The sequence below is a fragment of the Nannobrachium achirus genome (genome assembly GCF_963921795.1).
Source record: "Nannobrachium achirus genome assembly, chromosome: 5".
In the NCBI taxonomy this organism is placed as follows: Eukaryota; Metazoa; Chordata; class Actinopteri; order Myctophiformes; family Myctophidae; genus Nannobrachium; species Nannobrachium achirus.
The window spans coordinates 70426160-70438862 of NC_137814.1; the positions used below are offsets into that span (position 1 = coordinate 70426160).

The following is a 12703-nucleotide window of genomic DNA, read 5'->3' on the forward strand; positions in this document are numbered from 1 at the left end:
TCACGCCATGCTGATGTTGAAGCTGACCTACTCTTCAGCATCAAGGCTTATGAGCATGATCGGGTCGGTTGCAGGGTGACATGGTATAGTGTGAGAGAGAAATATCAAATGACCCGACAACTGGCATGGCATGCAGGGACTATGACTGTCTTCAAGCATCCAGGGGCAGATTCAATGATGCGCTCTACTTACAGTATGCTAAGCTGAGGAATGGGAACTACACTGGGACAGTTGCACTAGATTGCGAGGACACAGACGTGTATGTCCAATGTAATCACTGGCAGTGACCGCACGTCATGGTCCTATGGGTACGGAAGGAGGAAAGAGAGCTCATGAGTGAGAATTTGGAGTTACAGTACCTCCCATAGTCATGGTTGTCATATGCCATGGAATTTTAGCCAGTCCATGAGAGAGCTCCCCTACTAAGAAAGTGTTGGCGAAGATCATGTCTGATCCTGAGGCAATAGTTAGAAGATGTCAGAGGAGACATTAAGTCATGTGTGCTCTTTGTCATCTATGGTGAGAGTGCAGTTATTACCTGTGGGGAAGTCAGAGCTTCAAAGTGCCACATATAAGAAACCATTCACACTCTGCCTTCCTCCTGATGATGACTCAACTGAATCTTCATCTTGAAAGGACTACCTTAAATTTTGCCAGCTCCATTATAACTTGCTAGAGCATCCCTTACCCCTTGGTAATGGTTGAGAGCTTGTTAATTGGAAGTGCCGACCAGTGCATCACACCCTTTCCCACCCTTGCTCTAGCAGCTCCCACCTTGCGACTCTTCAGATGACAGTAGTACTGATGATGATGATGAGTGGAGCCAGTGTAGAGAATCAACAGATTCTGATGAAGTGTAGCGGTCACTGTATAAGACAAAATATGTCCTTTTTGACCTCTAATTATTTTTGCTGTAGCTTTCTTTAGCTTGAGCTTGTAGTAGAACCTAATATGAAGGTTTTATGACAATCTAAAAAAAAATACCTTTCAGAGCTGATGGTCGGCAGCCATCTAGGATTAGAAGTTTGAAAACAGGTTAAATCATTAAATTAACATCAATTATGGATTCCTCAATCCAAACAGTCACAGAAAAGTGCTATTCATAACTGTAGGTCAAACCATTGAAAAGTTCATTTTCATCATAGCTGATTGTAGCCATTTTATGAAGTGCCGTTTCTCATACTAATAGACACCACCAGGGTTGTAAGGGTTACGTTTAAAAAGGAATCCCCTACAGTTACAAGTTACTTGCAAAGAAAATGTAGTCAGTAACGTAATCTGATTATCACAATTTAAAAAGTAACTACTTACTTTCAGTTACTTTTGGATAACTTTTTAGCAAAACGCTCTTTAATTAAATAAAACAAGTTTTACCATTGATAACTAAGATTATTGAGCCTATGAAATGGACAACAGAATTGTACTTGAGCGAAGTGGCAGTATTTTACGCTGATTCAACTTGATTATTTTATTGTTTGGCGTTATAACTAATTTGTAAAATTGATGAGGGCAAGGGGAGAATGTAATCCAGTGTAACCCCCATTATTCAGATCCGTTACTGTAATCCAGATTCCACATTTTAATATGTAACCTGAGGCTTTACAAGTTACCTGTTTTTTTTTTGTTTGTTTTTTGTAATCTGATAACGCAATCCCATTACATGTAATCCGTTATTTAACAACCCTGGACACAACTACATATCAGAGGCTACTTCACCGAATGATTTTAAATCACATGTTTTTTTTTCTTTTTCTCTCTACTGCTAAAGACTAAAAATATATACCACACTTCCTACTGTACACTGTACACTGCAACAAGCTCCTAAAAGAGAAAGATTCTCTCCTTTAGGAGCTATCTGACTTCTGCACCAAACTTTTCCTTTAAAACAAAATAAGACTTTTCAACACTAAAGCCCTGTGCCCAGTTGGACATGCTCATCCTTTTCTCATGTGAAAGACAAACAACTACACATTTGGATGATTAATATTTGTTTTGTCTCTGTGCAGAGTCTAATGATGTCAGGTTGGTGGGAGGAATCAGCAACTGTACTGGTGTAGTGGAGGTGAAACACCGGGGAATGTGGAGACCAGCTGGGCAGAATCGCTGGAACATGAAGATATCATCTGTAGTGTGTAGACAACTGGACTGTGGATCTGCCGTTTCAACAGTTTCTACACGCAGTTCATCGTCGTCAGATAATCCAGATGTATGGGATAGTATATCATCCTGTGATGGATCTGAATCTTCACTGGGGGAGTGTGGAGCATGGAGGTCAAACAGTTACAGTTACGGCGTGGTCGTGACCTGTTCAGGTAACAAACAATGACTTCAACGATGGCAGTAAACTGTCTGTAATGTAGAGATATCGTATAGGGGTAATGTAACTCTCTCTCTCTCTCTCTCTCTCTCTCTCTCTCTCTCTCTCTCTCTCTCTCTCTCCAGAGTCAGTGAGGTTGGTGAATGGGACTGGTTTGTGTTCAGGCAGAGTGGAGGTGAAGTCTGATCAGTCCTGGGTCTCGGTGTGTGAAGGTGACTTTGACCAGCAGGATGCAGAGGTGGCCTGTAGGGAGCTTGGTTGTGGGGCTCCTTCAGTCGTCCAGCTCTATGGAGAAATGGAGGCTCCAATGTCGACTAAAGAGTTCCAGTGTAAAGGCAACGAGTCTGTTCTCCTGGACTGTGGTACCTCAAACTCAACTAGAAACACCTGCTCACCTGACAAGACTGTTGGACTCACCTGCTCAGGTAACAAACTACACTTTTGTAGTATTGCCTATGATAGTGTAATAATAAAAATTATAGAATAACAATACAAAAGCAAGTAGAGTTTGTCTTTTACTTGAGCAACTTAGTCAAACAGTCACTTTTCACTGCTTACTATCTTGTCTCTTTAAAGTATCCGAAAATATCAGGTTGGTCGAAGGGAAAAATAACTGTACTGGAATATACTGGAGGTGAAACACCAGGGAGTGTGGAGACCAGCGACGTTCTCGGACCAGAAGATATCATCTGTGGTTTGCCGACAGCTGGATTGTGACTCTGCTGTTTCAACAGCAAGGCGTTCTGGTCATCTTCAAACTGTGTGGACGATCTCATCTATTTCCTGTGTTGGTTCAGAGTCTTCTCTGATGGAGTGTACAACAATGGTGTCTAGTCTCAGCGATGACAGAGTGCAAGTGGTCTGTTCAGCCTCAGGTACCGTAGCAAATAATGACAGTAATCGTGGTATCGCTGAAAGCGAGAACACTATGTTATCGTCATTATTTATCTATCAAGTTCTCCTCAAAAATTACATAATTTATCAGTCAAGTTCTCCTCAAAAATTACATAACCTATTATGTCAATTTAGTGAGGTTCTCCTCGACAGTACAAAGGCCCTTAGCCAATGAGGTGCAGCCAAAGGGTAGATCTTTGAGCCCATACATGGTGTTACATGCGAGTCCACACTGTTTCGTAAGAACAGTATTTCTAGTTTATCTATTAAAAACAGCCACTGGGACACTTCTGAACCAGTGAGCCCACAGAAGGTACTGGAGCATTATGTTCAGAAATGTTTTTCAACTTCATTTGTGTGCATTTATGTGTTTTATGCATCTCAATACTTCAAAGTTCATTTAATGCTACATTATTCATCTTTACCTTTGTGTCTTTATGGGATTTTATCTGTTGTGTGTAAAGTTCAATATGCAATCAAATTGGCTATGAATGTATCATCTTAGTGGATAACTACAGGTGTATTCTCTATACGCTCTATACACGTACATATCATTGTTGATTATTATTTTACAATGACAGAATGTTGATTGTAACGCTTGTTCTGTTGTCTCTGGACAGAGTCTGATGTCAGGTTGGTGGGAGTAACCAGTGATCAGCACTGTACCGGTACACTGGAGATGAAGCATCAGAGAGAGTGGAAACCAGTGGATGGTTCGTCTTACTGGGACAGGAAGTCATTATCTGTAGTGTGTAGACAGCTGGAATGTGGCCCTGCTGTTTCGACAAAATCGACTGAGTCTACAGCTCAACCCGTATGGAAGATTACGTCTCCCTGTGGTGGATCTGAGTCCTCGGTGAAGAAGTGTGGTCCAGTTGAGTCAGTTACTTCGTCCTCCAGACGGGAGTTGACCTGTACAGGTAAAAATGTCTTCCACAATGATAGTAATCTATAATATATCTCTACTACTACTACTACTACTACTAGCAGGGTAAGAACCACCTCAGTGATTGATCCTGACATTTTGATTGTGGGCGATGCTGCTTTAAAAGGTGTCAAAAGCATAAGAAAGAAGAAGGCAAAAGTTATGTGTTTTCCCAAAGACACAGTCTCTGACATGAAAGACAGAATTCTGGATCTTGTCAACAAACACCAAACGGTGAAAACCCTGATTCTACATACTGGCACATATGACACAGAAGAAAAACAGTCAGAAATCTTAAAGGAGAATTTCAGGGCTCTATTCAACACATTGAGCTTCCTGAACAGTGACATAGAGCTCTGGATCAGCGGTCCCCTACCGCCTATGAGAGGCACAGACGAGAATTTCAGCAGACTGTTCTCTCTGAGCAAATGGCTTTTAGCTGCATGCACCGACAAAAATGTGCATTTTATTGACAACTTCAGTTTTTTCTTCGACAGAAGACACCTATTTGCTGATGAACGGCAACTAAATAAGCTAGGAGCAAAGATATTTTTGCAGAATGTTCTCCATGCTCTGGCCTTGGCCAGAACACAGCAATCCAAAACAACAGATTGTGATGAACAACTCTTATCTGCAACCCACGAAGAATCCATAACAAGAGATAGTGTTATGGTTACTGAACTGCCCCCCTCGGCCGAGGGGGGAACGGCCTTGGTCCCTGCCCTCCCTGACGAGGAACTGACTATGGTGAACGGAGGAGCTTCCGTTGTCCCTGCCCTCCCTGACGAGCATGACAGTATGGTTACTGAACTGCCCCCCTCGGCCGAGGGGGGAACGGCCTTGGTGAACGGAGGAGCTACCGTTGTTGTCCCTGCCCTCCCTGACGAGGAACTGAATATGGACAACATCTCCGCTGAAGAGTGGAGTAGACGAATGAATGCAGAGTTGGAGTCACTCAGGGAAATGTTCGAAGAGGACAGTAATGAAGAAGAGTTTTGTGGATTCCCTGCTTCAGCCGTGGCTGGCCCGAACAGTGAGCAAAGTGAACTGGCAACTGACAACGGAGAGTTGACAGAGGAAGAGGAGGGGGCGGGTACAACCGCCCCATCACCCCAATCCTCCTCTTTCTCCCTATCTCCAATGCCTCTCCTAGAATTCACGAATGGAATGAATGAACTCATTAACACTGCGTTAAAAATGACCCCGGCCAGACACACGGTCAATGGCCCGGCGGCACAACCACCACAGGACAAACGCCCGGCACCACAACCACCATCCCTGAAAACGCCTGAAATTGCCCCGGCCGTGCCCCAGAAATCTGTGGCCTGGGTGCTTTCGCCCCCACCCATCCCTCCACGACCACAACGACAGAAGACCCAGGCCTCCCAGCTGGACAATACGTTTAGCCGTTGATGTCAGCTGGGTCCATTATACCCAGCAACTAACGTATCTGGACCCGATGCTCCTTCAAGCGCTTTTATTAAGCAGGCTCACAACATTTCTACTGTAATTTCAAATAGAGAGTCCAGGATAAGCAGTGGCTCTGCTAATTTAGCTAACTTAACTTACATTCCCTGTAGGGGCTATAGTACAGTAAAATGTCATAAAATAAACCTGGCACTTTTTAACATCAGGTCACTTTTAAACAAGTCCTCCTCTGTAAATGATATAATCTGTGAAGAGAAATTAGATATAATCTTTTTAACAGAGACATGGCTGGGCAACGATGGAGCTTTTGCACTTGGCGTCGCCTGCCCACCAAACTATCACTTTATTCAATCAGTGCGCGAAGGTAAAAGAGGCGGAGGCTTGGCATACATTTTCTCTGACATTTTTAAATTCAAGTGCCTGTCCTTTGGAAGTTTTTCATCCTTTGAATATCAAGCTAACTTACTTGAGAGTCAATCCTCTGTTCTAATGATTACGATATATCGCCCACCAAAATGTAGCAAAGCCTTATTTCTTACAGAAATATCTGAACTTCTATCTATCTGTTCCACGGACTATGAGAGAACCCTTATTGCTGGTGATACTAACTTGCATGTGGACACTGTTACTGATCTTACAGCTATGAGTTTCTTACAGTTACTGCATTCCCTTGATTTTGATCAGCATGTTACCGGGCCAACCCACAATCAAGGCCACACCCTTGATCTTGTGATCTCTAAAGGGCTAAATATTTCTATGGACAGGATTATCGCTAAGCCTGATTTATCAGACCACTATTTACTGTGTTTTAATATGACTGTCTCTGATCTAGAAAAAAACAATAGAGAATATACTATAAAAAAGAGATTTTTCGGTTCCTCGGCAGCAGAAGAGTTTGCCAGCCTTCTTGCGTGTGCACCCCGCCTTCCTGATATTCCCTCAGTAAATGATATGGTTCAACGTTTTAATCTTAAATTGGAGTCAGCTCTGGATATAGTGGCTCCTATGAAAACTAAAAAGAAATATAATTCCAAAGTAACACCCTGGATAAACGATCATATACGTTCACTCAAAAAACAATGCCGCAGAGCAGAGCGAGCTTGGAGAAAAAATAAATTAACTATCCACCTACAGATATTTAAGGCGTCAACAGCCACCTATAATAAAACCATGCGTCTGGCTAGGCAGGCCTATTTTTCCGGAATTATTAATGAGAATAAGAACAATGCTAGGGTCTTATTCTCTACCATTGAACGCCTTTTAAACCCCCCCCAGTCCTACAAGCAGTCACTCCCTGCCTCTAAAGCAAAGTGTAATGAGTTTGCATCCTTCTTTGACAACAAAATTGTTAACATTCGAGCCGGTATTACGAATAATACTGTCACAAATGCAAATGCGGTTAATGGTGCCATGTGTAAAAGCATCGATAAATCTAGGGGGAGCCTAGTATCATTTTGTGCAATTGATGAAGAGGAACTTCGTAAAACCATATCGCAAATGACATCGTCTTCTTGCTCGCTGGATGCAATACCCACGCCGTTTCTTAAAGAGGTTGTAGACTGTGTTATTGAAGATATCCTAAAAATAGTAAACAGCTCTATACAATCAGGTGTCTTTCCAGACTCACTGAAAACGGCTGTAGTTAAACCCTTACTCAAAAAACCCAACCTTGACCCGTCCGTGCTGGATAATTATCGACCCATCTCTAATTTGCCTTTTCTGGGCAAGGTCCTAGAAAAAATTATCTTTCATCAATTGGATGTGTTTCTGCAGAACAATAAGGTGCACAACAAATTCCAATCCGGCTTCAGGAAAGGACACAGCACAGAAACTGCACTTTTAAAAGTTATTAATGATCTTAGGGTGGCTGCTGATAACAAAGATGTGTCCGTTCTCCTACTGCTGGACCAATCGGCGGCTTTTGACACAATTGACCATACAATTCTAATACAACGTCTCGAACACTGGGTAGGACTGTCAGGTACAGCTCTGTCCTGGTTTTGCTCTTATCTGACAGGCAGAAGCTACTCTGTTAATCTAGCTGACTTCGAGTCAAACAAACACAACATCTGCTCTGGTATTCCACAGGGCTCGATTCTTGGTCCTTTATTATTCTCCCTCTATATACTGCCGCTGGGAGAACTTATTTCCGCTCACGGTGTGAATTTCCATTTCTATGCTGATGACACCCAGTTGTACCTTTCGGTGGCTACGGACGACCCCTGTGCTCTAGACCCATTGCTGACGTGCGTGTCCAGCATAAAATGCTGGATGAGTGAGAACTTTCTCAAGCTAAATGAGGACAAGACAGAAGTTCTCATAATAGGTTCTACTGCCCAGAGAGAATCAATAATAAATAGACTTGGTAACCTGGCTAAAGAAAATAACACCTCTGTTAAGAACCTGGGGGTGATCATTGATGCTGAATTAAATTTTAATACACACATTAATCATGTCACGAAGATTGCCTTCTTTCACCTTAGAAATATTGCGCGAATTAGAGCCTATCTGTCGCTGAACGATGCAAAAACGCTGATCCACGCTTTTGTTTTCTCTCGGCTTGATTACTGCAACGCACTTCTCTCTGGTCTGCCAAAGAAAACAACTGACAGATTACAACTTGTTCAAAATGCAGCAGCCAGAGTTTTAACAAAAACTAAGATAAGAGAACATATTACTCCAGTTTTAGCGTCGCTACACTGGCTCCCGGTTGTTTTTAGGATTGATTTTAAAGTTCTTTTACTTGTTTATAAAGCTCTAAATGGTCTGGCACCTTCGTACCTCTATAACTGCCTGCATAGATATGTTCCAACCCGCCCACTCAGGTCCTCTAGTGCAGACCTACTTGAGGTGCCAACAATGACATATAAAAAATATGGTGAAGCAGCTTTCTGCTTCTATGGACCGACAGCTTGGAATAAACTACCACTACACCTAAGACAGGCAGCCTCGGTGGATAGCTTTAAAGCACAGCTCAAGACCTATTTCTTTACTCTTGCTTTTAGCTAAATTTTTTAATCCCTATGCTGCTATTGACGTCCGCACGGCTCTGAAATTGTTCTTCAATGTTCTATGCTTTTATTTTTTCTTGCTTTATTGTAATCATTTTACTTATCTCTTTTTTATGTATTTTTTATTTCTATTTTACTTTTTCTCTGTTAAGCACGTGTGCTTCATTTTATGCTCTGTAAAGCACTTTGAGCTGCATTTCATGTCATGAAAGGTGCTATACAAATAAAGTTTTATTATTATTATTATTATTATTATTATTACTACTACTACTACTACTACAGCTACTACTACTACTACTACTACTACTACAGCTACTACTGCTGCTACTGCTGCTGCTGCTGCTGCTGCTGCTGCTGCTGCTGCTGCTACTACTACTACTACTACAACTACAGCTACTACTACTACTACTACTAATAATAATAATAATAATCATAATTGTAATCATAATATCTCAAAATTGACTGTCTGTCTGTCTGTCTAAAGTGTGATGTTTTCATTAAAACACAACATTTTATAGTTAACAAATCTCTGTTGTCTCTTTACAGCACATGATGGTTTCAGGTTGGTGGGAGGAATCAGTCACTGTACTGGTATATTGGAGGTGAATCACGAGAGACAGTGGAGACCAGCTAATTATCCGAGTTGGAACCAGAAGTCAGCGTCTGTACTGTGTAGACAGCTTGACTGTGGCACTGTTGTTTCAACACAGACGACCTTTGTTTCTACAAATCACCCCGTGTGGTTGATCAGATCCTCCTGTGTCGGATCTGAGTCTTCACTGAGGTGGTGTGGAAGCTCTGACGACCGCCATCCAAATCCTTTTGCTTCCCCTAAGAAACATGAGGTGATATGTTCAGGTAACAAACAATTTCTTTAAAGGAAAAATATGCAAGATTGTGTATACACAAAAACATTCCCCCCTCCCCTCTATGACAGGAATCAATGGCAGGCATCAAACAGGTAGTTGTCTTTGATGCTTTCATTGATCCAAATCCACGTTATAGTAGCCACGTTACTCTACTTACAATGCTACCGAGCGGCTGGCCAAACCGCCTGTTTTTTGTGTTATCGCATTCAGATACAGGAGCAGTCCCATGGTCAATATTTACTATTCTGTCCATAACGGCACATAACTCTGTAACAGTGCTGAGTCGGCTTGTGTGCTAGTCGCTCATGTGCTAGTCAGGCATCGCTGAGCAGGACTCAGCGATGCCTGAGCCGGCGCGCCTCCGTCGTGGATAGTGTGGCGTTAGCGGTAGCACTGGGTGGCTGGAAAATCCCACTAGGGATTTGTTTTTGTCTGTAGAGTATACACTCGGCTGATAGGCGCTTCAGTCGGCAGAGCATGGCCCTACTAGCTGGATAATATCGGCTGATAAGACGTGATAATCTCCGATGGTATCTGATGATAACATTCGAATCTGGTGAGAAGTCAGCTGTATTCTGCTGAATTGGGATGAGGTGATGTCAGAACAAGTCGGCTGTATTCTTCTGCCAAGCTGGGATGAGGTGTCATTGAGATGTCATAAGAGTGACAGACGGATAAACAGACAAACAGACAGACGTGAGCCGGAGGTTTTCATATAAGTAGCGACCCAAGGTCGCAATTATGTTCAAAAGCGAGTAATATTAATCATACTGCTTGTTTTGTTTGATTGTTCGCAGGGTCTAGTGATGTCAGGATGGACACAGAGAGGGGGGTAAACGGTGGCTGTACTGGAACACTGATGCTGAAACACCAGGGAGAGTGGAGACCAGCAGACGGTCTGTCTTACTGGAGCCACAGCTCATCCTCTGTAGTGTGTAGACAGATGGACTGTGGCTCCGCTCTGTCAACAGAGAGGACTTCTAGTTCCAGGGATACGCCTCAACCTGCGTGGCGGACCACATCCCAAAGTCCTAGGGATACAGGTCTTCAACCTGTGTGGTGGACTACATCCCAATGTGACGAGTCTTCACCGACGGAGTGTGGAGCAAAGAAGTCTGTTACTTCCACTGACAGACTGAAGGTGACCTGTTCAGGTAACAAACAATGGGATATCTATCAGAAGTGCATTTGAGACCTTTACACGTCATGCCGTCAGCAAGACAGTGGGATTTCTTTGTTTGTTTGTTTGTTTGTTTGTTTGTTAGTTTTTTTACAATGAAAAGATTAGTTTTTAGTAACAAAAGAGAAGAATTAGCAAGGCTAAACAGTGAAAAATGCGGGAAAAGTACAGGAAAGCCTGAAGTGTTGAAATGGTGCCATTTCAAAATGTCACACGTCCTGCCATTGGCCGAGTTTCCCAAAGTGATTTTTAGCCCATTGTAGCTCACGCATGGTCGTAGAGATCAAGCCCCGACCGCCATGTTCCCGTGTTTACATGGGTTTGGGCAGAGTGACTTATTTAACCCCCTACAACTACACCATCATTCAGATTTCACAAAGTGCTTAATAAAGTCTCACTCCTGTCTAAATACGGTACGGCATTCTATAATTACCCCTATCCTCCGTGTTCTTTAATAAGAAGCCTTTTTATCCGATCGCGTTCTGTTTTCCCATGTATTTCCTGGCGTTCCCCATGCGCATCAACCCCATTGAGATAAACAGACAGTGATCGGATAAAAAGGCTTCTTATTAACCCTTAAGTTCTGTTCAGATTCACTACACCTTCGTTCTGTTCGGGTCATTTTGACCCGGTGGATATTTGGTTTAAAAAAAACAACACTAATATACATTTTAACTTAACAAATCATCATGATACATTGACTTTGACTCAATACCAAACAATTCATATGATATATTTGGTAAATGTTTGCATTTCTGCTTTGCTATATCACATTAAACACTGAAAGAGCTAGGCGTTTTTACTGATTTAGCTGAAATCCATGTAAAAAAAAGACTTCATTTAATACTGGGCAATATTGCTCATGCTTATAGGAAGGGGGGGAGGGTTCGGAATAGGGCTTCGGAAGGGGGGTGTTAGAAGTGGGGGTGACTGTGTGTCTGTGTTTTGGCATAATACTGTGTATTTCTGTGCTTCCGGGTCAAAATGACCCGAACAGCACTTAAGGTTCAAAAAATATGAGGGGGGTGTAGCATGGGTGTAGTGCAAAAATATATTTTTTACATGTTCATCTCAGAAGAATCTTTAAGGCCAGTGAGTTTCAGGTGGAAACATTTTTAACTTCTACCTTTATTTTTCAAATGAAAATGTAAAACGGGTCAAAATGACCCGAACAGCACTTAAGGGTTAAAGAACACGGAGGATATGGGTAATTATAGAAAGCCGTAGCGTATTTAGACTTTATTAAGCACTTTGTGAAATCTGAATGATGGTGTAGTTGTAGGGGGCTAAATAAGTCGCTCTGCGTGAACCCCTATGAACACGGGAACATGACGATCGGGGCTTGATCTCTACGACCATGCGTGAGCTACGATGGGCTTATGATGGGCTAAAATCGCTTTAGGAAACCCGGCCATTGGCAAGACTGTAGATTTTCAGGGGATTTGCATAACATTGAGCTTGTTAATCATCACTTTTTGCAATTTGTATGACCTACTAATGCCCTTACATGCTCTCTCTCTCTCTCTCTCTCTCTCTCTCTCTCTCTCTCTCTCTCTCTCTCCAGAGTCAGTGAGGTTGGTGAATGGGACTGGTTCGTGTTCAGGCAGAGTGGAGCTGAAGTCTAATAAGTTGTGGGTCTCAGTGTGTGAAGACGACTTTGACCAGCAGGATGCAGAGGTGCTCTGTAGGGAGCTTGGCTGTGGGGCTCCGTCAGTCCTCCAGGGGGCGCTCTATGGAGAGGCGGAGGCTCCGATGTGGCCCAAAGAGTTCCATTGTGAAGGCAGTGAGTCTGTTCTCATGGACTGTGGAACCTCAGGCTCAACTAGAAACACCTGCTCACCTGACAAGACTGTTGGACTCACCTGCTCAGGTAAAAGACAAAGCACTCTTTAGGTTTGGATTATTATTTTATAATGAAAGAATTATTACATTTTCCCTGCTAATTCTATTTTCTCTTTACAGAGCCGGATGATGTCAGGTTGGTGGGAGGAACCAGTCACTGTACTGGTAGACTGGAGATGCGCTATCAGGGAGAGTGGAGACCAGTGGATGGCACTCATTGGAACCAGATGTCATCAT

The 12703-nt window shown here is 42.7% G+C and overlaps 1 protein-coding gene across 7 annotated transcripts in view; it reads left to right on the plus strand.

The window, feature by feature from the left end:
• The first annotated feature begins 2038 nt into the window (after window positions 1-2038).
• The window catches only part of LOC308285913 (antigen WC1.1-like), a 684166-nt gene continuing 673501 nt past the window's right edge, over window positions 2039-12703 (plus strand). For all 7 annotated transcript variants that reach the window (XM_080726813.1, XM_080726814.1, XM_080726816.1 and 4 more), the window contains exons 1-7: window positions 2039-2312; window positions 2443-2742; window positions 2894-3192; window positions 3832-4131; window positions 9122-9433; window positions 10242-10598; window positions 12189-12494. In XM_080726813.1, coding sequence (XP_080582939.1) covers window positions 3126-3192; window positions 3832-4131; window positions 9122-9433; window positions 10242-10598; window positions 12189-12494 — 1342 coding nt within the window. In that variant the 5' untranslated portion in view covers window positions 2039-2312; window positions 2443-2742; window positions 2894-3125. The remainder of the gene's footprint in view (window positions 2313-2442; window positions 2743-2893; window positions 3193-3831; window positions 4132-9121; window positions 9434-10241; window positions 10599-12188; window positions 12495-12703) is intronic.